At 54.6% G+C, this 26,944-nt stretch overlaps 1 protein-coding gene and 1 long non-coding RNA gene across 3 annotated transcripts in view; one reads left to right on the forward strand and one right to left on the reverse strand.

The window, feature by feature from the left end:
* The window catches only part of MIDEAS (mitotic deacetylase associated SANT domain protein), a 72,326-nt gene that overhangs the window by 25,490 nt on the left and 19,892 nt on the right, over positions 1 to 26,944 (forward strand). The window contains exons 1-3 of one of the 2 annotated variants that reach the window (XM_004455122.5): positions 4,279 to 4,784; positions 23,492 to 25,165; positions 26,366 to 26,665. In XM_004455122.5, coding sequence (XP_004455179.1) covers positions 23,741 to 25,165; positions 26,366 to 26,665 — 1,725 coding nt within the window. In that variant the 5' untranslated portion in view covers positions 4,279 to 4,784; positions 23,492 to 23,740. Of the gene's footprint in view, positions 1 to 4,278; positions 4,785 to 23,491; positions 25,166 to 26,365; positions 26,666 to 26,944 lie in introns of those variants that run through there. The other variant, XM_004455123.4, reaches the window with a different exon arrangement.
* Positions 22,590 to 23,495, reverse strand: LOC131277901 (uncharacterized). The gene is made up of 2 exons (XR_009184939.1): positions 23,421 to 23,495; positions 22,590 to 23,143 (listed from the first exon to the last, which is right to left on the reverse strand). It is a non-coding gene; the product is annotated as an uncharacterized lncRNA (long non-coding RNA).

Raw genomic sequence — 26,944 nt, forward strand, 5'->3', positions numbered from 1 at the left:
GGCCTAACAAAGGCACTCAGAACCTGGCCCGGCTTGCTCGGGTGGGGTGGCTGGGGAGGGCGGTGGGGCACTGAGGGATGTGACAGCTGTGGGCTGGTGTGCCGGCATGGCCCTGCCCCAGAACAGGTGAGGTAACTGTGAACTGAGGAGGAAGGTTCCCCCACCCCCCCGGGTTTTCCAGGCTGAAAAAAAGACAGTTCAGGGATTTCTTGGCAATTCTCAGTTAAGGTGGCTTAACTATTTGGCTGGGGTGGTCGTTTTGTTTTTGTTGGTTTTTTTCAAACAGCTTTATGGAGATAGAATTCACATACCATAAAACTCACCCAATTCAGTGGCTTTTAGTAATGTGAGAGTTGTGCACCCGTCACCGCAATCTAATTTTAAAACATTTCCATTACCCCAAAAGACACAATGGCTGGGGTGTTTTGGTGCTGCCTGCTCCCTCAGAAAAGAACATGGCATAAAGGGGTGGAGATGCTGGGAGGAGCCAGACCCATGGCTCACTATTCAGCTGGGTGGGCAGCACTGTGGAAAAACTTGGTGGAAAGGACACAAAGAACAGGGGCTGGGAGCAAGGGCGCGGAGGGACGCCCCCAGGTGGGTCATGAGTCAGTGTGAGAGGGCCGCTCTGGGCAGAGCCTGAGGCTGATGGGGTGGGCCTGGGGTCTTTTCAGGGAAAAAAAATCTTGCCTGGAGCTAAGAGAGAAGCTAGGTTGGGGAGAAGGGGTGTTAGGGTGGAATAGTAAAAATAATAACAATTGTAACCCTTACCATGTACATACATGAAACAGTTATAAAACAGTTTTTGTGCTTTTGATTTCCCGAGATCCTAGGTGGTACATGTTGATTCATTCTTTCATGGGTCAAGTAACAAACATTTACCGAGCAGCTGTTAGGGGCCAAAAGAAGTGAATGTAGGAGAAAGTAACAGGTGAGTTCCTAAAGATCATGCAGCAAGTTAGCCTTAGGCAACACCCAAACTCACTTCTGGTTCCCTGTTCCTTCCACAACCCTCTCTGCCTTCTGTTGTTACCATGGGGAATGGGTTTTTAGAAGGTAGTAAGTACCTTTATTCTGCAAAGGGAAATGACAACAGGGACACAAGGAACGTAAGATACGCGGCGCTGTGGACTTGCGGTCTCCTCAGCTGTGTGTTTGCACCCCAGTTCTCTACACTCCCATAAAGGTTGGTTGTTCACTTAAACACACCTCGATGGGCAGGTACTGACAGAGAAGCAGGAAAAGCACAGGAGCGCATGGGGGCCCAGGGAGAAGAAAACCCCTCTTCTTAATAGTGAATGATATTAAAATGGCAAAATTTGTGTATGTTTCTGCAGTTGAAAAAAAAAAAATAGCCATGGCAGCAGAAAGTTAATGGAGGCAGGTGGGGAGAACCTGGCTTCCTCAGAAACGTTTTTTTTTTTTTTTAAATGGCTTTATTGAGATATAATTCACATACCATAAAATTCACTTTTGAATGGCCTAAGGAAGTGTCCTGGAAGTGGACATGGGTGATGACCACTCAGGCAGTGACTTGACCATTCTGAGCAGAGTCCAGAGAGCTGGTGGGGTCCCAGGAAGCTTTCTCGCTCTGTGGGCTTCTACCCTCATTGGACCCAGGGTTTGGAATCCTGCCCAGGGTGCTTTGCTTCCTGGAGTGGTTTCCATTGGACACACTCCCTGGGAACTGGAGCTTTTGTACTTGCCTCTCTCCTGCAGTGGGTAAAGAAGGTCAATGGAGGAGAAAGCCCACTCTCTGGGTAGAGTCCCTGGCATACTTTTTTTGGTGTGTACCCCAAGGGCTACCTTCTTGGCTGCCCCAGAGGCCTGGAGGAGGGGCTGGAGCCTTTAAAACCCAAACTTTCACTTCACATAGTGATTCTGCACTGTCATATCTGCAGCAAAACTGACCTGCAAGCTTTCCCGGCAGAGCTGCAGCTTTCTTTACACATTGTCCTCTGCCTGTCTTTGGGAGGTAGACTTCTCCCCCAGCCAGGTGGGGACCTTCTGAGAGACTCTGGCGCCCTTCTCCCCTGCACCCACATGTGTCCCTTTTCCTCCCTATCTTCCCTTCTGAGGTGGCCGCATTTGGAAGTTTGGTTGGGGGAGGGATGTGCTACCGCCAGGTGAGCAGGGCTCCGCCAGGCCTGTGGCTTCTGTTTCTCGTGCATCCCACCACCTACCTCTACTCCGTGTGCTGCTTCCTGGCCCACTCTGGCGTGGGTCAGGGAGGAAGTCCTGGCTGGACAAGGCTGAGGAGTGCTCTTTGGCATGGCTCCCATTTGTTCCCTGGAGGTTGGGCCCTGGCTCCCTGTGAAGGTAGGCTCTTCTAGGAATGTGCTCTGCCAGCTGGGTTTTCTGGTTGGTTGGGAAACGACACTAGGCTGGTCCATATTGGCTTTCTCGGGGCTGCGAGGGCTTGTTCTGGCCTGAGGCCAGCTGCTGGGGGGAGGTCAGGATGGCTGCGGGTCTGCAGAGGAGCTGGACAGCAGTGGGCATGAATACCAAGTGGCTTTGCTTTTCCTTCCCTCACTTGAGTGAGTTCAGTGGGCGTGGAGAAACCAGGCAAAGGGGAAAAGCCAAAAGGCTTTACACCCAGCCTCTGCTGGGAGTCCTGAGAGTCTGACCCCTCACTTGGGGACCTGCTTGCCTGAGCACCTCAGTGTACCGGTCACTCATTGCCTCCTCTGGAGGAGGCTGGAAGAGGAGCAGAGAGGTAACAGATGACTGGCTTGCCCTTTGACCAGGCCGCAAAGTCACTTATCCTCTCTGAACCTCCAGCGTTCTCATCCGTAAAATGAGTGAGAAGGATAAAAACCTCTCTCACACAGGGTTAAGTAGGCTCTGGGTACGGAAGTGCTTTAAGAATTGTCAGGAATGATATTGTCATAGGGGATGCTAAAGCTGGAGACCTGTCCTGCCTTTGTAAAAGTGTATCCCGGCTCCTCCATTCACCTTTTGCTATCACAGAATCATGGACCTTAAACTGGAAGGGATTTCAAGAGGTTATCTGGTCCAGTCCCCTGGCATGAGTATCTGTAGTTTGTAGATAAGACTCTTAAGTTGTCATTACTTTGACATATCTGTCACCCATGGTGCAGATAAGCCCTTTCCCACTTGGGTGAGGAGTCACCTCCATGTGCACACAGATGCTCTGGCCAGCGAAGGGGCAGAAGAAGACCAGAAAGCCATGCCCCTTAGGAACAAGTGCAGGTTTTGCAGTTTCCAGGCAGAGGTTCCCAGTCCTGGTGGCAAAGGCCTGTGCTGTGTCTTCCACTCCTGGTGGCAAAGGCCTGTGCTGTGAGGATCTTATTCTGCTGCTCCTCCCTTCCTCCCTGTGAAAGTTGGGGATGCACCTGGTCTTCAGGCCGGCCAAAGGGAAAAGTGACTGCCAGGACACAGCGTATTTTTCAGTGTTTTTTCTTGAAAGGAAAATCCCCTTCTGGCCCACCTCCTTGAAACAAACCAACAACAAAACAAAACACACGGAAGAAACCACAGAACAAGGCTCTCCCCATGGACTTTCCCCAGGGCCCTGGATCCTCATTGTGTGTGGGGGCCAGCAAGAATCCCCTGAGCTGCAGAAATACTTCCCGTCTTCCCACCAATGAGCAAGGAGGCATCTGCGCGGACCAGAGAAGCCATCAGGGGCATTACCGGGACGCTAGAGGAAAATGTGGGCATGGAGCGAGAAGCTGTCTGAACCCTGGGCTCAGTTACTAGAATTAAATCCAGGAGCTTTTCCTCGCCTAAGTCATTGAGATTTGGGTCCTTCTAAGGGCCGGGACCAGTTGCACTTTCAGAAAGTGAAACTTGGGAGGCGGTTAATAAAGTGCCCTGGAGAGGACTGTGCATGATTTACCGTATCCAAAACCAGAGTTTCCTTTGTGGAGGAGAGCGACTGGTGCCCTCCCCAACATCTCTCTCTCACACACACAAGCACACGCACACACACTTTCCTGGCAAGTCCGATGGGTTTCCAAACATTTCGTCACCCTCTCCTCCTGACCTTGGTGTGAAGGGAACGAGCCACGTGGCCTGTTGGTTCCAGCGAGCAGAGCAGTCGGGGGCGCCGGCCTGGGCTGGGGGAGGGTGGCGGCCGACTCAGGAGTGGAGGAGAGGTCTGCTGGAAATCCCCAGCCCGGGCAGCCGCGGGAGGTTTACGGACGCCTTCCCCGGCCTTATTTGGTCGCAGGAAGTGGGCGGCGCCGGGCCTGCTGGCTGGGAGGCCGCTCCGAGACAGTTGTGCTGATGAAGTGGTCTAGCTGGTTCCTGCTCGCCGCCGAGCCCTGCGCGCCGGCGGCTGCTGGGCGCTCCGCGCTCCCAGCTCCGAGTTGTGCAATCCTTTGTAGCGCGCCAGAGTCCTCCTTTGCTGTTGCCTCTCGCCCTCTCTCTCTCTCTCTTTTTTTTTCAAGCTGTGAGCTCAACCGATGAGTCAGAGCCGTGCAATCCTGACACTGCATCGCAGGACTGGGGGTGACACGGAGGGAGGGAGAGTGAGCGATAGCGAGGCGGACACCGCGGGCGCGGGGCACTCTCGAGGCTCCTGCGCTGCGACCGGGGGTGACAGCCCGCGCGTCCCGCCTGGGCCCTGCCAGCAAACTTCCCAGTCCCGGGAGGCGCGGACTGACGCGAGCCCCAAGAGCGCCGCGGGGAAGCGGTGGCGCCTGTTTGTTTTTAAAATCGGGTAGTGCGTGCAGCCGGCTGGACCCCGGAAACCGGCGGACGGTGGCGGCCGGCGGTGGAGCAGGGACAGCCGATGGCGGAGCTCGGGCTGGAGCTGGGTAAGTGGGGTGCCGGGTAGGCGGCTGAGGCCTGCACGCGGCAGGGCGCAGCCCGCCTGGCGGCAGCGGCGGCAACAACAACGAGGGGATCCCTGGCCGCGAGCAAGCGGTGGTCGCTCGCTCCAGGGGCTGCAGCTCTGCAGGCGCGGCCCGGAGCGGGGACACTGGGCTGCGGAGGGCGCCGCGCGGTAACTTCTGCGGCCTGGGCGACTGTGGGAGTGTGTGCGTGCATTTGCCTCCCGCAGCCCGTCCCCTCCCCGGGCCCCGCGCTCCCCGTCACCCCGCAGCTGCGTGTGCAGCCTAAAACCACCGTGTTTGTGCATCTACGCAGCTAGTGCACGGCTCCCGCCCACTCGGGCGCGGCCCGGGCAGGTTAACCCTCCCAACACGCCCGGGTGGCAGCGGCAGCAGCAGCTCAGGACTACGGCTGCTTCTCCTGGGCCTGAGCGCAACGTGGTGTCCGCAGGGACAGGCGTGCATGACAGAGCCCAGGCCGGGAGGCACGAACAGGGGCTGGCGAGCTGCGGGAACTTGGCGCAGGAGCCCTCTCCCTTTCCAGTGTGCACGGGAACGTGGACGGTGCACAGGAACTATCCCTGCGCCAGGAGTTTGGGGGACAGGGGTGGCCAGGAAACTGGGGCAGGTGCCGTAGAGGCCTAAGCTGGAGCGTTTAGGGCGAGCAGGCAGGCAGGCAGGCAAGCGTAGAACCGCCTTACCCCTTGCACCCGGGCGCCGCTGGCGCACCTCAGATCTGTCATCCCTCCCTTCCACCCCCGCACTCCCGCGCGCTGGTGCGGCCCAGGAGCGGCCTGGCGGGCCCATGCGGTGCCTCGCGGTGCGTGTGTTTGGTGGTGCCTATGAGAAAGGCCGGACCTCCTGGGTTTTGTCTGGACCCTGCGCGTGGCAAAACTCTGAAGCGTGTGCACTGGGCCGCGCTTCCGAAGGCCCCCACCCAGGTCTTTGGGCAAGGGCCGAGGGGAGGCTGAGAACCTGCTGCTGCCCTGGGGCTTTCAAGCCTGAGTCCCAAGGAAGAAAGATCTGGAGGAGGTTCCTGCCACCCACTGTAGAGGCCACTGGCCTCCCAGCCCAGCCTCCAGTGGGAGTCACTGGTAGGATGAAAGGGGAAGTTACTTGCTCCATTTAAAACTTTGTTGGTCACAACTTTGGTGACTACTTCCTGCTTCCACCTTCCCACAGCAGACCCGTGTGCCACCCTGCAGAGCTTCCCTCAGGGAGTCACGGCATGGTGGGAAAACTGGCTTGCCCTAGCTGACCATGGAGGCTGCTCTGGCCCATGTGTTGGGGATCATGGTAGGCAGCTGTGGCTGGGGGTGGGTTTGGGAGGGGAGGTCTGGCTTGCTCCAGCAGGGGTGATGGCTGGTGGCAGCCTGGAGGTCTGGTGGAAGTGACGCAGCTCTGAGAAGCCACTCCACTCTTGTGGCCCCTGGCAGAGGGGAGGAGACCACTTGTCTTTCTCCAGAACCTCCCAGGAAAGGTGTGGCAGATCCCCCTGTAAGATCAGAGAAATGCACACCTTCCACAGGTTGTTAGGTGGTTTCAGGAAGAAGTGGACAGGAGAAACCTTCCCAAGTCAAGAATTTATGGGTCCTCTTTTTCTTACTGTTATGAGCAGTGAATAATAGGGGTGTAAACATGCAATTACTGTGTAAACCATCTCACTGCACGGGTCTGGCCCACTCTCCAACTCTAATTGGATTGGGTACTAGCAGGTTATGCTGGTCCCAGTAGCTCCAAGGGGCACAGTGGTACAGAACCTGGAAGGTGCCCCCTCCCACCTGCAGGCCATGCAGCTTGCCCAGGGACAGCTTGCCAACTGCCAGGGTCGCTGCTCCAAGCCTGGGGAAGAGCAGCTCCCTGTGAGGCCCCTACCTCACCCCACCCTAGGAAAGAGTGCCCTAGCCCACAGGGATGAGGATTTTGCTTCCGAATATGGGATTTAAAAATAGCCCCAGTGTTTGGCCCTGTGAGCTGCTGCTTTTAATAAATGGAAGGAAAAAATACAACATGCCTAGAATCAGCCTCGGGCCTCCCAGGGCTGCAGAACCCAGAGAGAGGTTGCTCAGGGTTGCGGAGGCCTTTGGGACCCTAAGTGGGAGAAGAGGAGGGTGGGAGGAGGACCCAAGATGCATGGGACATAGTGTCCATGGAGGGCTGGAGGTGGCCACTAGTGCCTTGGAGACTCCTGCATTTCCCTCTAGTCCTGGCTTTAAATGCCACTTGTTAAAAACCGTAGCCTTCTTCCAAACACTCATTTCCACTTTAGGTGGTTATTTATGGGTATGGGGGTGGTGGTGATGGAGGGAAGGGGGGCTGTTTCAAAACATAGATTTTGAGCCACAGTGCCTGGGTTCAACTCTCAGCCCCACCACTTACTAGCTTGGTGACTGTGGGGAAGTGAATTGACCCTTCTAGACTTTGCTTTCCTCTCTACATCTCCTTCATAGAGTTGTTGCAAGTCTCCTTGAGTTACCTATGTGCAAAAGACAAGGCATATTTCAGTATTTTTGTTCCCACAAAACCTAGCATCTGGTTAGTGCTTAGGAAGTGTTAGTTGAACTGAGTGAAAGGCTCTCCATTAGAAAAAAATGGCCTTGGCGTGTAGTGGGCTCAGTGAGTCCTCAACTGCTGGTTTCAAAAGGATCAGTCCCTCATGGGTGATTCTGGTGCTGGTGAGCTCAGTTCCCTGGCACTGCCTTGCAGTTGCCCTTTTTGGAGACCATGTCCCAGTCATCCTGACCCCAGTGGGACCTCAGAGTGAAAGTGTTGTGGAGCCTCCAACTTAGGAATCTGCAAACCTGGGCATTACTTTTGGCCAGGCTAGGTTGGCACCGTTCCTCAGTGTGTGTGCATGTGTGCATGTGTACCTGTGTGTGCATGCACACGTGCATCAGTACAGAGCAGCCTTGGGGGCTCCATTCTTTTCCCGCCCACGGCAGGCCTCAGGAAATGAAGCCAGTGGCGCACTCTTGGAGAGGTTCCTTCTGTACTCTGGCTGTGTGAGGCAGAACTAAACTTAGCGCTGGGCTGGGGGCTAAGTGGAGTGCGCTGGAACCCCACGTTCATACGATGGGATCTGCATTTGCATTCAAAGCAACACGTAGGATACCCTGAGACTGTGAGCTCATTTTATGAATCAGAAGCATTACAGCATAACTTCGGTGTTGGAAACTGCTGTTTGGAAACCAGCTCATCCTCTCTTCCTCCACCCTTAACACACACACACTTAGAGGGACTCTCACAGTCACACTCTTGGGAACAATAATAGCTCTTTGTGGGAGCATCAGTTCAGATTCCAGAGCCATCAAGCAAAACTCATCTGTACCCACTTCCACCCCCACACTCAGAACACCATTCCTAGGAGGTGCGTAGACAGTAACTAGGGACAGGAACCCTGAAGGAGGTCTGTGGGTGCACAGGAGAGAGGCCTGGGCAGACCTGGGCTCGTGGTCCAGCGTCTCCACTTGCAGGATGGCTTTGGGCACATTGCTTAACCTCCTTTTTTTTGGCCAGTTTGTTTTTTTGTGTGTCTGTGTGAGTGTATATACAACATATATTTTCCCATTCTGATCACTTTCAAATATATAATTCAGTGGTATTATTGACAGTGTTGTGCCACCATCACTGCCATTACCCACATCCATTACCAAAACTTTTCCATCACTCCAAACAGAAACTCTGCACCCATTAAGCATTTAACTCCTCCCCTCTCCCTCACTGCAGCCCCGGTAACCTGTACTCCCTGTCTCTACAAATTTGCATATTCTAGTTATTTCATCTGAGATCATGCAGTAATTGCTTAATCTCTTTTTACAGTTTCCCCGCCTGTAAAATGGGGATGATAGTAGTACTTCGTAATGCTGCTCTGAAGGTTAAACAATTGCATGCATGTGACGTGACTGGCACGTAGAAGGTACTTCACAGATGGTGGCTAGCATCTCTCCAGCTCCCACTAAGTCCAGCTCCAGTTTGCCTTTAGTTCTCCCAGGGAAGAAAAATGAAGGGTGCCCTGCTTGTGACTGGAAAGCACAGTCTCCCAGGCTGGTGGGGTTGTAAACTCGTGTAAATGAAGTGAGACAGCACACTTACTACCTCCCTAGGCCCTGAGCATGGCAGGGGTACAGACCTGCCTAGCCCCTGGTGCGTAGCCCCTACTAGGGTGCACCTCTGCTAGGGACTTGGCTCCTGCAGCCCAGGGTTTAAGGGTGCAGCTTCCAGGAGATCAGATTGTGCTCTCAGGAACCTACCCGCCCAGGCCCCAGGCTGAACTGCTCACGTGGGCATGGGCGGGAGGAAGGTCTCTTTTCGCAGCCTAGGAAAATGTCCCCTTGTCTCTGTTCCACCTAAAGCCTTCCAGAGTGACCTCCACGGAGGTTTGGGTGGAGCTAGGGGTGGGAGTTGCCACTCCAAAGAGCACTTTGGCTCTTTCACCAATCGAAATAGGAACCGAGGCAGTGGGGAGCACTGAGATATTACGTAAGAAGAAAGTTGCCACATGGCGGAGAAGAGCTGAGGTTTTGCTGGGGGGGGGAGGGGGTCTCTCCGAGAGATTGCTGGCTGCGGTTTGCAGGCCTGGCGGGCAGGAGCGGGACCCGGGGCCCCAGGCTTCCCTGGCAGCCACTCTTGCTCTTCCTGGAACACAGCCTCGTGCTGTGGCTGGGGAAGGTGCTCCCTGTTCCTTCTTTCTCCCCAGCTGTGGGGAGCTCGTGGTGAGAGCGTTAGTTTTTCCAGGCAGAGCCTTTTCCTCAAGGAATCTCTGGAAGGGGGAGGGGAGCAGCCAGGGTAAGTTTTGTCCAGGTCAAAACTTAGAGGGAAATGCACCCAGCTTTCACCCAGAAGGGGGTTCTCTCTAAAGCCACCTAACCTCCCTGGGGAAATGGGGTCCAAAGAGGAAGGGGAAGGGCGAGGGAATTTTGATTCCCAGCTTTTTCCAGCAGTTGGGCAGGCAAGCGGCTCCAACCCAGGCTGCTGTAGCCAGTTCCAAGGAGGGGAAGGCCCTGGAGCTCAGAACGGGGCTTAAGTGATAACTGGAAACCCTGAGAGTGCACGTGGGCTGGCCCTCCTCCTTCCTCTGTGTCCTAGCCTGCTGGCAGTTCCCGGAGCACACACCTGGCTGCAGCACACACCTGGCTGCGGCTCACATCTCCCTCCTTACCTGGCCTTGCTCTGTCTACCCACTCCAGCTCACCCTGGGCCACAGTACCGGGCTTCCCCTTCTTGGGAGTCATCCCAGAGCTGGAAAATACTTCAGGGCACAGTCCAACTTCTTCCTTTTCGAATAGGGAAGCTAAGAGGTGATGAGTTGCTTGGGGTTCCCATAGACTGTCACCACTTTCACCTTGGGAGGGTGGGAAGAGGGGCCTGCTCCTGTGCTGGGCCCTCGCTCCTGCTGCTCCCAGGTTGTCGGTCGGAAGGCGGCTCCAGGGAGGAAGAGCCCAGAGGAACACTGTCTCAGCCTCTGGGTGTGGCTCAGTCCTCAGCTGGCTCCCTAGTTATTTATTTGTCTGTGTGTGTGTGTGAGTGTGAGTGAGTTCTGCGGTTGGGAGGCTGGATCTGAGTGAAAGCAGAAGTACCCACGCTAAGTCAGCTGAGCAGTGCTTGGATTCTGGGGTCAGTTGGGAGAGGAAGAAAGGGGGCCGAGGCCCCTCTGCACAGCGGCTGCTGCTGCGCTTTCTGTCCCTGCAGCAGCACTTGCACACTTGAGCGTAAACAGCCCTTCCATGTTGCAGGCAGCTGCCTTTCTTTACTGGCTCTGGGCAGAAGAGGTGCCTAAAATAACCAGACGGGCACTTCCACTTGTGGGACATTCCCTGTGGCGGCCACTGGGAGGGCTGGCTTGCTCCCGGCAGGCCCTGTGTCCCAGGCTAGAGCTCTCACGCTCACCCTTCCTGTGGCCACCCCCTCTCCTGCCTTCCTCAAGCGGTGGTGCCTCCCTTTTACTGCTCCAGAGGCTCAGAGGCCTGGAGCCTCTGCGAGGGTATTATCTGGAGACTGCAGCTCCATGTCCCTGCAGGCCCTGCTGGCATAGCTGAGTCCAGGGGACTTGAGCAGGGTCTGCTCAAGCTTTCTTACCAGAGCCCTCTCCTCCCCAGTCCCCTACGGCAGATGCCCTGTGTGTCTGACACTTGCTGGGACTCATGAGTCGCCTTGTTCTGCTCTGGCCTGAACAGCCCTGCTTTTACCCGGCTGTGGAACTGGAAGACCATCCAGCTTCCCTTGCCCAGGAAGGGAGAAAGGAAAAAGGAAGTCACCTTGATTGAGTACTTTGTGCCAAGCACTTCATACGTGTATTACCTCACTTAATCCCACGACGACTCTGCTATGCTATGACATCATGTCAGTTTTTCTGCAAGGGAACTGAGACTTCTCACAGAGGGTGGTGACTGGAGGAGGCTTCTGTCCTGAATGAAGCCTTTCCTTTTTACTGTACACCTCCCACACTTCTCGGGTCATTTCCATGTGCACAGGAAACAGTGATTGTACCCTTGGGGTGCAGTGCTGCGGGTAGGAATTCAGGCACCCTTAGATCGGCTGATAGGGGAGGTGTTTTGGGCGGGGAAGGGTAGGGAAGACCCCTCTGAAGCCTGGCCTTGAGCCATGGGACCTGCTGTAGAGGACAGCCAGGCTTCTGGGGCTCAGCTGTACACATGGGGATTGCTGGGGACACCACACACCCAGGAGTGGAAGGGCTTGGTTCAGACATCCCTGAGACCATCCAACCATCTCCTTCTCCCCAGACATGTCCCAGACTCTGTAGACCTGAGAACAGCACTGGGGACCAGAGGCTGGGGGTGGGTGGGATCTCTTCCTGACTGCTGGGTCTGATCCCAGGGCCCATCTTTCCAGCTGGCTTGGCCCTGGTCCCAGAGAGCCTGTTGGTGAGGTTGGTGTGCACTCTGGGGCTCGGACGGGATGCCCTGCCGGTGCCCAGCGCTCTGTGCCAAAGGCCTCTGGGTGTATTTCAGGAACAATAAAGAATAAATCAACATAGAAGAAAAGGTCCTACAGCAGCTGCTCAGAGGGTGGAGAAACGCAAGGAATGTGTGAGCATTTGGCAAGAGGCCCTGGATCTTGACCAGGGCCTGAGAAAGCGCATGACACTGACCTGATGGCCAGGGGAGTGAAGCAGGTGGCTCTCCGTGCCCACTCTGCCGCCCATCTGGAGGCCCCAGGCAGCCATGCTGAGACCCATTTGATGGGGAGCAACTCTTGGGCCACTTGGTCACCAGCAGATGTTGGGGAACTGTACTACCCCCAGTCTTTGCCCTCACCCCAAACTGACTGACAACCTGTCCCTCCAACCCCCAGACCACCAGGTAGGTCTTGTCCCCTTCTGGAGCTGGCCAGAAGGGGACATGAGCCAAGTGTTAAAGACCTGGCAATGCCAGGTCTGAGGAATGGTGAGTGGTGGGAACCTGAGGGAGCTGTTGCTACCTGGGAGGCTCTAGCCACAGCCTTACCCAAGCCATCAGCCATGCGTCCATGGGCAAGTCACTTTGCGTCTCAGGGCTTCAGTTTCATCAGCCATGAAACAGAGATTTGGACCAAGGATCTTTGGAGTGGGGCGGCAGTATCAATCACTCCCTTACTCAGGATGTGGGATGAACAGCCTTTATTTAGGGCTCTAAGTTCTTGGGAATAACAGGCCTTCCGGGAGCCTTAGGCAGAGATGTAGGTTTGTGTGGCTGGGGGCTGATGCTCAATGTGCTGGATGGCGGCCATTGGCACTGGGAGAAACCCAAGCTTGGAGCAGACTTGACCTACATTTCAGGGTGCCAGGGGAAGGGACAGGAGCCTGGCCTCTTGGGGATTCGGGGCATCTGGCAGCTGACAAACAGGGGAGAGTCAAGGCTCTATTTTTAAAGAGCCACTGGCCAATTCATAAATTTGGAAATGAAAATATAGGTTACCAGGGGCCAGGTGGGGGTGGGGAATGGGGAATTTATGCTTGATTGGTATGGAGTTTCTGTTTGCAGGAATGGAAAAGTTTTGGTGATGCAGGATTGTGAATGCAGTTAACCCCATTGAATTGCATAAAGGAAAGTGGATAACATGGGAAATTTTAGGTTGTATATATGTTACCAGAATAAAAAGAAAATCATAGACCTGTACAGCACAGAGAGAGATCTCTAAACTAGCTATGGACTAGTTAATAGTATAATTATAATAATATTGTTTCATCCATTGTAAAAAAAAAGTACCACACTAATGCAAATGTTAATAATAGGGAAAACTCTGTGTGTGTGTGTGTGGGGGTGGCTATGGAAACTCTACTATCTGCATGGTTTTTCTGTAAATGCGCTAATATGAAATGATATTTTTAAAAAACCTCTCTCCCTAGAGGGGCCTGCACCAAGTCTTGGTGTGCATTTCTGTCTTTCTCTCCCATTTCTCAGCAAGCTCTGTTCTTTCCCCCATTTCCCAAATAAATTATTTTTACTGGCCTAAAAAAAGAAAAAAAAAAAGAAGCTGCTGGCCAACTGTGGCTATGGGGTAGAAGGAGTATGGAAGGGGTATGGCTTCCTCTTGGGCAGAAGATGTTGAGCCTGCCACAGGGTGGCCCTGTGATGATAGTTACCTGAAACCTCCTCATCTTCAAAGCCACTCCCCTGCCAGGCGTCTCTCATTCACCTTCCCCAACCAGCCACACTCCCAGAACATCACAGTGGTTTCCAGGCCAGCAGACGCCACTCTCCTCGACCTGCAAAGCACAGGGTGCTGCCTACATCCATCCCAGGCCACACAGAGGTGTGTTATCCAGGCAGGAGGCTCGTCCCCCAGGCCTGGAGGAGAAACTTTGGAGAAAGGTCTCTGAAGGCCTTGCCTCTATACTCACCTGGCCTTAGGCAAGTGATTTGACTCCTTAGACCTTCAGGTTCCTCACTGGTAAAGGGGAAAGGTACAGTACCTACCTTGTGAGGATAAAACAGGGTGATCTGTATACAGCGCTTAACACCAGGCTTGGCACGTCATCGCACCCTCGTGAAATGTTAGTGGTGGTGTTGATGGCCAAGTAGAAAGCCTTACTTGTGTGATGCTGGTAATTCGTCTTGGCTCCAAGCCCTGCCCACATGTCTTGCCAAAGGGCAGGGCCAGCCTAAATGGAGGCTTGAAGCCTTGGGTTGAGAGTCCTTGATTCTAGGCCCTGCTGTGCTCCTGGCTTTGTGTCCTCAGACAAGTTTCTTCCCTTCTCTGCTTTGTAGAATGAGGAATTGGACTAGTTGGACACTGACATCCCTTGATATTTGGAATGTGTTCAGCTTCTCCAGCTGGCCCTGCTCTGCTGGCTCAGAGAGAGGCCAAAGCCACTTGCCTGCATGCGGTGCAGAGGCTCTTATTTAGAGTGAGATCCTGCTGACCCTGCAGCTCCCAACCCACCTCTGCAGTCCCCCCACCTCAGTGTCCCACGGGCTTTCCTGGCTTCCAGGGGCTTTTACAGATGTCCTGGCCTGGCTTATCAGGGCTGGGATTATTTCTTGGGTGGGGTGGGGGGAGTGTCACATACTCTGTTCTCCTTGGAAATGCCCCCAGGAAAAGCAGCAGCTCTGGAAGGGAACCTTGGAAAAGGGAGGGTCCGTGACGGGGTTTATGGGCTCTCATGTGTAGTATTCTTTCCAAGGCCCAGAACAAGTGTAGATTTGGCATTTTGAGGGGAGAGTGAAAGAAAGAGCAGGGGCTTTGAAGACTGACAAGGATTTGAATCTTGTTTCTGTCACCTTAAAGGTAGAACCTTGTTTCCTTCTGTAGAATGGGGACAACAAGATCCCTCTACCAGGAAGTTTGTAAGCTTAGAGTAGTGTTTGTAAAGTTCCTGGCATGGGAGGTGCTGTATAAATGCTAGCTCCCTTCTTTGGGGAAGGATCTGCCTTTTGGATGTTCCGCAGACTGGCCAGGGGAGTGGAAATATTTGCCTATGGCCATTTTCCCAGGGAGAAGCAGAGCTGCATGACAAACTGTTATAACTCCAAAGGCTTTCCCTCCACCAGCTGTTTTGATTCTAGGCAAGCTATGGTCAAGTTTAGTGTGTGTCTAGTGGGGGGTTGGGAGAGGGACTGCTCCAAAGTTCCCAGTAGTCTGAGATCCATGACTGTCCAGCCCTCTACAAAAGGTGTGGAGAACATGGACTGGTAAGGAGGGAGTGGCCTTTTTGAGCTGGGAGAACTTGGCAAATTACTAACTTGTAACCTTCATTTCCTGGCCTGTAAATTTCCTTATGTTACTCATTTCTAATTTCATTCCATTTTGGTCAGAGAACATACTTTGTATCATTTCACTCATTTAAAATGTATTGAGCCTTGTTTTATTGCCTAATATGATCTCTCTTGGAGAATGATTTGTGTGTACTTGAGCAGAATGAGTATTCTGCTGTTGTTGGGTGGAGTGTTCTATAGATGTTTCTTAGGTCTAGTTAGTTTATAGTATTGTACAAGTCTTCAATTTCCTTACTGATCTTCTGTGTTGTTGTGTCCGTTATTGAAAGTACAATGTTGAAGTTCCCAACAATTGTTGAATTGTCCATTTTGCCCTTCAGTTCTGAAGGGAGTTTTTCTTCATGTATTTTGGGCCTCTTATAGGTGCATAGATATCCATAATTTTCATATCTTCCTGATGGGTTGACTCTTTGATTTTTATAAATTGCCCTTCTTTGTCTTATGGTTTGTTTTTTATGAGATTAGCCAGTCCAGCTCTCTTTTAGTTATTATGGGCATGGAACATCTTCTTCCCCTTTTACTTTGAATCTGTTTATGTCCCTGAATCTAAAATATATCTCTTCTAGACGGCATATAGTTGGATTGTGTTTTATCCATTCTTCCAGTCTCTGCTTTTTGACTGGAGAGTTTACCCATTTACATTTAAAGTAATTATTTATAAGGTAGGCTTTACATCTGCCATTTTGCTATTTGTTTTCTGTAAGTTTTATGTCTTTTTTTGGTCCCTCTAGTCCTCCATTACTGACTTAATTTTGTGTTAAATATATATAGTGCACTATTCCTGGCCTATAAAATGAGGCAAAGAAGAGTGAAGGTTCAATGAGATGTTGCCTGGAATGCACTTAGCACAGTGCCTGTAAACTAAGGTGGTCCTCAGATGCTGTAACAACCAGATCAATCAGAGGGCATGCTGAGAGCAAAGTCTCAGGGCTCCATGGGACCGCTGTCCTCAGCAGCACATTCTGGCACACAGCATCATTTGAAGAGTGTGAGCAGTGGGTCCTGCAAAACTGTACCAGGCCCTTCCCCTGCTCCAGTGCCTCAGTACTACCTGGGTGCTTATAAAGCTGATTCTCCATCCCCCCACCTATGAACCAGTCTCTCAGGGTGTCTTTCTGTACACCCTAAAGCTTGAGAACCCCTGCTCACATAGATGGGCAACAGAGTGTAATAGAGAGAGACCTAGTTTGGAGTTTGGAAGGTTTGGGTTCGAATCCTGGCTTCACGCTCATGAGCTTTGTGACCTGGGACAAGTTTCTTTCCAGAGCTCCCCTTTTCTTCATTTCTTAGATAGAAAATAATAGTGGTTGTTTAACACTCATATGCTTGGCATGGAGATGGTTCTGATGGCTACTATTTCTTGTGATGGCAGCTTATTCTAAAGCTTGGACACAGGTCTAACTCTCTTCCCCCCCTGGATTCTTAAGTTCCTTAAAGGCAAGGACCAGTGAGTGGCAGCTCCTGGACCACATACCTAATTATCAGATAACCAGCCCACTGCCCTTTCCATTGGGCCACACTGTCTCCAGGTCCTGGGACGCTGGTGCAGAAACAAGGGAAATGAAGCATTATTGGGTAGTGGTCAACACTGAGCAAGAGCACAAAGATTCAGAATCAATGAGAAAGGCTGCTTGAAGGAGTGGGCCTTAAAGGAAGCAGATTGTCAGAGTGGGGCCAGGGTTTTCAGGTAGAGCGTCAGTGAAAGCTTAAACTCAGGGAGCTCTCCCTGGGATCACCTGTTCCATGTGCATATCTCTAGCTCCTGTACAATCCACAAGTTGCATTGTAATTAATTTGGGTTTGTCTTTTTTCCACCACTAGATAGGGAGCTCTGTGAGAGTAAGGACTGCGCCTTGTCTCCTGTGTCTCTCCAGAAATTAACTTGCTGCAGATGACTGTTGAGTGGGTGAAGGGACAGCGGGCAGACCTGCAGGGCTGCAGCGGGTCGTGTGGGGGTGGGGAATAGGTAGGGCAAGGTCAAGTGTAGGGTGGCTCCGGTGAATGGCCTCTTCCGTGTCTGGGTCCAGGGTGGAGTCTGGCACTAGGGCACTTGGGCAGAGAATCCAGAGCGCCTTGCCCTAGGCCTGCCAGGAATCCAGGCCCTTGGAGAAGAGGCGGGAGGGGCTGGAGCAGCCTCGAGTGGTGCAAGCTGCGTAGGGCAAAGGGAGAGCTGTGAGGAAATCAAGGGACCTTCCAGTTCCCAGGAGGCCCACCCCAGAGGTTCAGTCATTTGAGGATCTGGCCACCGGGATGTTTGCTGCATCTCTCGTGGAGAGAGCCTAAGCCTGCTAGCTTCCACCTTACCCCCTGGGACTCCCGAGGCCTGTTGGAGGAGATTCCTTGGGCTGCCTGAGACCCTCTGTAGCCCTTGCCTAGGAGGAGAGGCAGCTAGTCCCCCAGCATGGACAGAAGCTGATCCTTGCCACACCTTGCCGATGACCCTGTGTTTTTTCTCTGCTTCAGTTTCCTCCCTGTAAAATGGACCTTGTTATCCAGGCTTCCTATGGGCATCCTGGGAGTGTTGGTGGGGTGGGGAGGGAGAGAGGAGATAAAGGTAGAAGCCTGGATGGAGCCTTGAGAGTACCTCATAAGGCAAAGAATTCCTTTCTCACACATACCTCTTTAAAAGCATCTCAGTGTTGGCATTTTTATGGTCAAAGCTCAAACTGCAGCCAGCTCGAACCCTGGCAAGCCTTCCAAGCTGGCCGGGATCCCTGGGACTTGTGACTCACTGGCCTATGGGCTCTGCATTTCAGGCAGAGAAGTGATGGTTTGGAGGAGTCTCTGGATTGGGAATGGGTAGATCATCGGGTGTTTGCCCCCCCCCCACGCCCCTGGGGAGGTGTCACTTGTGGAAGGAAGGTCCACATCTGTGTTGCATCTGTACCTCCTTCCTTATTGGTTTGCAAACCCCTTGAGAACAATACTTGCGTGTCTAGTGGCTTGGAGAAATGGGGAACTCTAGCCTGGGTGTAGTAGTGGGCATCCAGCACTGCTGCTCCTTGTCCAGAGAGGTTTGTCTAGGACCTGGGCAACCCTTGCTGGCCCAGGAGAGCAGTGCCAGGCCACTTGTCCAGTCTGGCTGCAGCCAAGCATCCCAGAGTATCTGAGAAAGAGCTTTTCAGGATGTGAACTGGGCTGGGGGCCCAGCTGGGCCATCCTTTGCCCCTATCATGGCCCCCTGGCCTCCTTGCCAGAACTTGGTGTCCCGAGGCTCAGCCCAGCCTTGCAGGGCACAGAGGAAACAGACTCACAGACTCATGTCCCCAGCCATGGTCTAGGCAGGTGTGGGAAGCCTTGTTGGAGGAAAAGTGGAGCAACGACAGGGCTAATGGTGTGGGGCAGCAAGTGGCAGTCAAGGGACCATCAAGGGGCCAGTGGCTGGTGGGCCAGCAACTGGAGAAGGATTCATGCCACAGTTTAGTTGGTTACGGCCTGGGGCCACTGAAGGGCTGAGGTTGGGAGGGCTCATGTGGCTTCATCTCAGCATCATAGGGACATCTGATCTGCATCAGGCAGGGAGGCTGGAAGTTAGGGCCCGGCAGGAGCCCAGGGTGGAGATATCATGAGCACTGCCTCTGCCAGGTATAACCCTGACCCACTAAGCCACCGGTGCTGCCTTGAATGAGCTCCAGGCCAAGTGCCTAACTACAGTGGTCTGCAAGCTGTGCTGGGGACGAGGAAATAGACACCTGGAATCCAGTGTGCTGAGCATGGTGGTGGGGTTCATCGGGCCGTGAACTTGTAGTGCAGCTCGTGGCTCAGCCTTGGGGCCAGGCAAGGCTTCCCAGAGGAGTCAGTATCTGAGACCTGCAGGATGAGTAGGACTTGCCAGAAGAAAATGGTGGGAACATGTCCGAGGCAGAGGCTGTGACCTGGTCAAAGACCCGGAAGCAAAGCAGCAACAGCACATTGGAGGCCCTGAATGTATGGCTGAAGCATGGAGTGTTGGGAGAGGTGCCAGGAGCCAAAGTCTGAAGGGACTTGTGGGTTGGGTAAGGAATATAGAGACTTTCTGCTAAGAGCCTGTTTGGTGCTCAGGGCCCTGTGGGCTGCCATGTCTAGTTCTTTATTGCCCTTGGGTGGGAGATGCCTGACCTCTGACTCTCCCTCTTCCTAGTGCTGAGCTTGTGGGGTCTGGGGTGTCTCAGGTTGTGAAAGCAGGAGCTTGGTGCATTAACCTCCAAGGGCCAGGGGATCCTCCAGTTGGCTCTCACCCCCAGGTTAGCACTGAGCCCCTGAGGCCACTGGGACCAGGCCGAGGGCAGTAGTCTTGCCTCTCAGGTGAGGGCTTTGAATGCCTCAAGTGGCCTGGTGAAGGGCCCTGGTCCCTCAGTGGCCATGGGCCTGGCCCTGTGGCCCAGTGGTAAAGGCTCACTGGACTCTCCTGGGGTCAGCCTCCAGTATTGGGCATGCATCTGGGCTGCTGGTTGGCACAAGGGGAGTGGTGTGTGTTCCAGCTGCCGTCTCTGGCCTCTGGAGCATGGTGTCACCGTCAGTGCTGTGTTTGGCCTTCCCGGCACTTGCGAAATACGTATGTGGGCTCTGTGCTGTTTTCTTGGTGTTCATTCCTTTCTTCCGTAGAGAGAAAGTGCTTCTCGCCACAGATCTTCCGGAAAGCCTCATAGGGCCCAGGCCACTGAGATCACTCTCTTGCCTTGTGCTAGGCCCAGGGGATATCTGTGGATCTGGTCAGGGATTGGGTGCAGTGGTGAGGACCCTGGAGGAAGGGAAGAGTGATCGAACTGGGATAGACAGTTGAACAGACTGACAGAGCAGGTTGCTGTGTCTGGGGCCCCACGCGGCGACTGTGGGTTTCCTTTTGCAGGTTCTGGCATCCGTTGTCAGAGGCCCTGCAGCTGGTCCCAGGGTGAACTGCCTGCAGGAGTTCCTCCTTACATCCTCTTCCCCGCAACCTCGGGCTTGGCCCATAGGTCGGCAGCCTTCGGAAAAGGTGGCTTCCTTCCTCTTCCCGGTCGTGAGGGATGCTGGGCCGGCTTTACCTGAGGGACAGAAGTTGCAGGGTGAGAAGTGGAATTGGGATAGAAGAAATGGGAGGAAGTGGCTCAGCCCTGCCCAGAATTGCAGGCTAGGCACCAGAGGGCCCTGAGAGCTGAAGCCCCACAGCAGCTCCCAGAGCTGAGCCTGGGCGGGGATGCCTGACTGGAGAGTCCAGGCTCCGGGGCAGGGCAGAAGTGGCCAGTGAAAGAGGAAGTGTCTTGTATCAGGCGTCCCTGCAGGTGGACCTCACATACCTGTTGGTCCCTCTGTGGTGAGGCCCCTTTCCCTCCCTCCCGCCCTTCCTGCAGGACTGAGGGGTTTAGGTGTAATTTGGAGAATGGCAGAGGTTTACCTGCCAGAATTCAGACAGGGGTGAGGGGCTTCCTGGTGGCAGAAAGGAAAGATATCAGTGTCCAGAAAACGCTTGCCCATGGCATGCGTTCTCTGAGAGGTGGGGCGTGTGCTGTGGAAGCAAGGTGTGTGGAGAGGGACTTGGCTCAGTGGCATGGTTTGGGGATAAGGAATAAGAGCTTGATATTGAAGTCAGACAGGTGGGCTCAAGTCCTGCCTCTGCAACATTCTCAAGTGTGCCCTTTGATGAGTTACTTAGCTCCCTGAGCCTCAGCTAGCTCACCTGTGAAATGGAGGGTAAAATGTTAGGCTGCCTTAGAAGGCAGTTGTGGGAATGAGTGCACATGTCTGGCCTAAGTGCACTGTTATTATATTAGCACCATTTCTGTTAGTGTCCTGCTGCCTGGGTGTGTCCCCTCCCCGCATTCTGCCCTGGTTCCCTGACATCTTCCACTCCTCTCCCCATCCCTCAGACAATGGTCATTCCCTGCCAAGGGTTCCAGACCTGGGTGCCCGTGCCCCTGGCATTCTTGGTCCTCCAGTGGGGGTGACAAGGAAGGCCTCTGCGGTAGGAAGCTTCTGGGGCATTCCACCTCCCCCATATCGGTCCCCTTGATCTCTAAGTAGGCCCCTGGCCAGCTTCTGGAGCCTACTGTGGAGTTCCTGAGCGAAGATGTGCACTGTCCACTTCCCACGCAGCGGGTGCGGGTCTAGGGCCATTCTGCCCGTGTCTGGCCTCTCCCGTTTCAGTGGGCAGGAGCGAATCGGCCCGGGAGCTCCCGTTGCAGACCCCACCCCCAGCTCCCCCCACTCTGAACCGCGGTGTGTAAAGCCTGCCCTGCCTGTGCTTGCTGCTCTCCATCAGGCGCGGGCTTGCACGTGCACCCAGCCCCGCGGGCCACGTGGGCCTTCCTTTCCTTCAGGCCCCGAGCCTGTGTTGTGGCTCACATGGCGGCGACAGGACTGTGATGGGGGAGGGGCACGAGGGGTGTCTGTGTACTCGGTTGGGGAGTGGAGGCACAAGCGTGTTTGAATGCGTAGGGGCCTCCAGCCCCCTGGAGGCATGTGGGCTTGCCGGGCCCAGCCCTCCCCTCACACACGTTCTTCCTTCCTCTGTCTGTGGACAGCACTTCTAGCCGGGTGTGCTTGGCGGAGAGCCGGGCTCCTGCAGCCCTCCACCCTGCAGCCCCACGTCACCCCCGGGGCTATTTTTCAGTCGGTTTTTGGGTCTGTGCTCAGAATTGGGTCAGCTTTCAAGGAAGCAAGAAAGAGGTTTGTTCAGCAGGTTGTTTGCTGTATGGCCCTTGGTAAAATCCTCCCCGTGGGCTCGGGGTGGCTTGGATGCCCTCCTTGTCTGCAGCTTTCCTGCTTCCTCAGCTTCAATATACGAAGACACAGTGGGTGCCAGCCGGGAAGGGCTCCTTCTCACTCACTCTGAGGAGAGCTGAGGAAGGAAATCCAGGAGGAAGTTCCTCCCCTTCTGGTGCTGGGTGAAAGTGAAAGATAAGGGAGGGCGCCTGAGTCACCAGCGGTGCTCCCTGGAAGGGCTGGAAGCCGAGGAAGAGTGCGGAGGAGCGATAGCACCCGGCCTCCCTCGGGGCAGTCCCCGCCCCGGAGCCTTCGGAGGGGCGTCAGAGGGAGCGCCCCCACCTTTGGGAAGGGGCTGTCCCCCGCCCTGGAGCCTTCGGAGGGGTGTCAGAGGGAGCGCCCCCACCCTTGGGGAGGGGCGGGCCTGCTTGGGGGAGGGGGAGAGGCATTGCGGCTCTCCTGGGGGCTTTGTACAGAGAATCTCCCTGCCCTGCCCTCCTCCAGAGGCTGCTGGCCACATCCGCTGCTGCTCGGGCTGCTTTCCTGGGAATTCCTGGGGCCACGAGCAGTAACCTGGCGCGTGCAGGGTCCGAGGTCAGCCTGGACCTGCAGATCTATCCCACGCTCCACTCCCACAGCTGTCTGAGCTCTCTTCCCCTTCCCTCCATTTCCCCCCACCCCCCACTTCCTACCCTGACCCCTCACGGACCCAGGACCAGAATCTTAGTGTGGAGAAGAGGTGGGCCACGTAGCTCTCACCTCACCGACGTCCCAGGAAGAAAAGAAATTCTCTCTCTGAGATGAGAAGACCTCTTAAAAAATACATGCAAGCAGTTATGAAAATTGTAAAATACAGGTCTTTGTGTGACACGATAAAGCACCCCCCTCCCCTTTTAAATCAAGTTAGAAAACAAAATCAGAGAAAAACTGAGCACTTTAGTCATGCCATATCATGGAGAAACCTTCTGGACCTAAGTTCTGGCCATCTGCGATCCCTATATCCTAGTTAAACTGTTCCTTTGCTCGGGGGACGTCAGGGCTCTTTGGCCGTGGAGGATGGAGGCCGCTGCCCAGCTGCAGAGCTGGATCCTGCCTCCAGCCAGCCAAGGCTGCAAAACAGGTTCTGTGGTGGTTTGGGGAAGACTCTGGCTGCCTGGCCCCACCCAGCAGCTCCTCCCAGGGGTGGGGCTGAGATTGCACCCATCCGGCCACCTGGGGGTCTCACCTCCAAGGCTTGGTGGTGCTAGAAGACTGCTGAGGCTCGCCTTAGGGCTCTGGACTGACTCTACAGGGGCTGGATGAGGCTCCAGGCCCCGGGGCCACCTTGGAAGGGTGCTCATGTTGGGAATGACTGTCTTCTCCACTTGCTGTGTCCAAGAGGTGCTTGGAGCATGGGAGGAGGCATTGGCTGCATCAGGAGCCTTCTGGGTCCAGTGGGGAGGCTCCTGCATGGCCAGAAGGGGACCAGGCCTGGCTGCCCAGTGGGTGGAGCTGGGGTTAGGACAAGAAGAGTCCACCATGGCCTGTTACCCCGACTGCCTCCTGGACAGATGCTTTTGTGTAGCACAAAGATTGTACAAGCAAATGCAGCAGGAGTGCGAGGTGGTGGGACAAGGGGAGAGGCACAGAGCCCCTTGGGAGATGCTACTGATTCTGGCAGCTCTCAGGACCCCGCTCCTGCCTCACCAGTGCTGCTCTGTGACCCGGGGCCCATCCCTGGGACACGAGGTGCAGGCCCCTTCCTCACACTTGTGCTGACATCCGGGGTGTCCCGGGAGTCTGTGATGACACTCTTGCCACTCTTCTTTTTCTCTGCAGGCTGCAGGACCGGTGGAGCATCATGACCTGGGAAGAGTAGACGGAGCCTGAGAGCCTCTCCACAAAGAGGAGGGAAGAGCCAGCAGTTCTTTTTCGTGCCCGTCTGCACTGCCTAACATCTTCCTCGGCTCCTGCCCCTGCTCCCCTCACCGGCCCCTGAGCGAGGGCCGGGCTTCCAGCAGGACCTTTCCCCAGGGGATGGGCAACTGGTGAAGCAGGTCTTACTGCTGGGACCCACTTGGCTACACCATGAACCTCCAGGCCCAGCCCAAGGCTCAGAACAAGCGGAAGCGTTGCCTCTTCTTTGAGGTCCAGGAGCCAGCTCCCAAGGAGCAGCCCCCGCCCCTGCAGGCCCCACAGCAGCCCCTGGCCCCTCCACAGTCCTCCAGAGTAAAGGAGGAGTCCTACTTTGGGCACGAGGGTCCGGTAGGGGGCGCCCCCACCTCCCAGCCTGTGGAACTGCCCCCTCCCAACAGCCTGGCCCTGCTGAACTCTGTGGTCTATGGGCCTGAGCGGACCACGGCCGCCATGTTGTCCCAGCAGGTGGGCCCGGTCAAGTGGCCCAACTCCGTGATGGCTCCAGGGCGGGGCCCAGAGCGTGGAGGGGGTGCGGGCGTCAGTGACAGTGGCTGGCAACAGCAGCCAGGCCAGCCTCCCCCCCACTCCACCTGGAACTGCCACGGCCTGCCCCTCTACAGTGGACCTAAGGGGAGCCCCCATCCTGGTGTAGGGGTTTCCACCTACTATCACCATCCTGAGGCACTGAAGCGGGAGAAAGGGGGTGGCCCGCAGCTGGACCGCTACGGGAATGCAGTGCGGCCGGTGTCACAGAAAGTACAGCTGGAGGTAGGGCAGCCACAGGCTCCCCTGAACTCCTTTCATACAGCCAAGAAGCCCCCAAATCAGACACTGCCCCTGCAACCCTTCCAGCTGGCTTTTGGCCACCAGGTGAACCGGCAAGTCTTCCGGCAGGGCCCACCCCTCCCCAACCCTGTCGCTACTTTCCCCCCGCAGAAGCAGCCGCAGCCGGCAGCACTACCCCAGATGCAGGTCTTTGATAAGTTTTACCCCATGCACCAGCCACCCTCCCAGCCACCCCAGGACTTTGGCCTGCAGCCAGCTGGGCCCCTGGGGCAATCCCACCTGGCTCACCACAGCATGGCCCCCTACCCCTTCCCCCCGAATCCTGATATGAACCCTGAACTGCGCAAGGCCCTCCTGCAGGAGTCAGCCCCGCAGCCCGTGCTACCTCAGGCCCAGATTGCCTTTCCCCGCCGCTCCCGCCGCCTCTCTAAGGAGGGCGTCCTGCCTTCTACCACCCTGGATGGGGCTGGCACCCAACCTGGGCAGGAGCCCACCAGCAACCTTTTCCTACATAACTGGCCTCAGCAGCCCCCTCCCGGCCCCCTGGGGCAGCCCCATCCTGAAGCCCTGGGATTCCCACTGGAGCTACTGCCTGATGGGGAGACACTGGCGCCCAATGGTCGGGAGCGGGAGGCTCCCATTATGGGCCCCGAAGGGGCCATGCGGGCAGTGGGCCCGGGGGACTGTGGGCAGGTGCTACGGGGTGGGGTGATCCAGAGCACACGACGGAGGCGCCGGGTATCCCAGGAGGCCAATTTGCTGACCCTGGCCCAGAAGGCAGTGGAGCTGGCCTCACTGCAGAATGCAAAGGTGAGAGTGCCATGGGGTGGGGGCTGACCTGGTAGGGGGCTGGGTGAGCATGTCTGAGGATGGGGGCTGACCTGGTAGGGGGCTGGGTGAGCAGTGTCTGAGGACAGAGAAGGGCAAGTTTTTGTTTCTTGTGCTCTTTTCAATTCAGAGGGAAAAAATGAACTGGAAATGAACCCATATATTTCAGGGAGTTCTGAACTCTGCATGCAAAGAACCCCTACCCAAGAGCACTCAAATCTGAAGGGAAGCTGAGGGTTTTATACTCATGAAGAGTCAGCAGGCAGGAAATTGCTATATAACATTGTGGGTTGGTTCCTTCATATCAGCCTTGAAGGATTGAGAGTAAGGTGAGGGGAAGCCATTTCCAGACCCAACATGTTAAAAGACAAGAACATGGTGGTGGTTTCATGGGTGATTGATTACATTTGTCAAAATGCATTGAATTGTAATTAAAAATAGGTAAGTTTTGTCATGTGTAAATTATACTTCAATAAAGTTGATTTTTAAAAAAGAGAAGACAGACCATGGGGAGGAAGTAAAAAACAGAATTTGAGCACCTGTGTTGTGCTAGGAATTGTTTTGTACTTGAATAAGTAATTACCACATCCTATGAAAAAGGGTACTGGCTTTTATCCCCATTTTGTAGCTGAAGCTCAAATTTCATATTTGGGATGGAAGCCTAGTGTATCTGGCTCCAAAGCCAGTGTTTTCTCCTTCCTTACCAGAGGTCTCAATCCTGTGTCTATAGGGCCAGGCTGATATGTAAGAGGCTGCAGAATTTTCCCTGTCCTTGGAGACAATCAGATTTCACTCTAGCCAGTTGCCCATGGGGGAACAGATAAAAAGCCCACCATCCTTCATCTTGCCATAGGTTCTTCATTTAATTTTTTACTACAGAGATGTGTTTTGAATATTTACATACTATTTGATGTGCCAGGCCCAACAAAACCACATCTATAAGCTCACTTGTGAGATGTCCATCTGGGGACCTCTGCTCCAGGCCAGAAGGGGGTGGGCCTGGCAGAATGGTTATGGAGAGTTCGGGAATGTGGTGGGGAAAAAAAGGTTGTTAGGGAAGGGCCAGATTGTTAAAGACCAGTGGGAACCTTTGTGGGTACCTGAGTCCTTGGATTACATGGGGGTAGGTGTCCTAGACCAATTTGCTAAACCTCACCTCCACCCCACTCCTCTCTTCTCTAGGATGCCAGTGGCTCTGAGGAGAAGCGGAAAAGTGTATTGGCCTCAACCAAGTGTGGGGTGGAGTTTTCTGAGCCTTCCTTAGTTCCCAAGCGAGCACGAGAGGACAGTAGTGGGATGGTACCTCTTATCATCCCTGTGTCTGTGCCTGTGCGGACTGTGGATCCAGCTGAGGCGGTTCAGGCTGGATATATTGATGAGGATGGGAAGGGTCCTGAGCAGAACGCTGCTGAGCATAAGCCATCAGTCATCGTCACCAGGAGGCGTTCAACCCGTATCCCTGGGACTGATGCCCCAGCTCAGGTATGAGAAGTTGTGCATCTAATCACCTTTAGTACCTGAGTGATCCTGGGGACATAGGACCCCATGGAAAAAGGAGAATCTGGCAGAGTAGGAGGGTTTCAGTGAACCTGTAGGAATTCTGTTTATATTTCCCAAAACAAACATCAGGAGAAATGTACTTCTGGGGAGACAATGAGACAGTTTAATTTTTGAAGCTGGACTATGGGAAAATCTAGGAGGGTGGTTCTCCTTCCATCCCTAATATGGGTTAGATCTTGTGTTACACACTGGGATGTAGAG

Source organism: Dasypus novemcinctus, chromosome 3, assembly GCF_030445035.2.
Source record: "Dasypus novemcinctus isolate mDasNov1 chromosome 3, mDasNov1.1.hap2, whole genome shotgun sequence".
In the NCBI taxonomy this organism is placed as follows: Eukaryota; Metazoa; Chordata; class Mammalia; order Cingulata; family Dasypodidae; genus Dasypus; species Dasypus novemcinctus.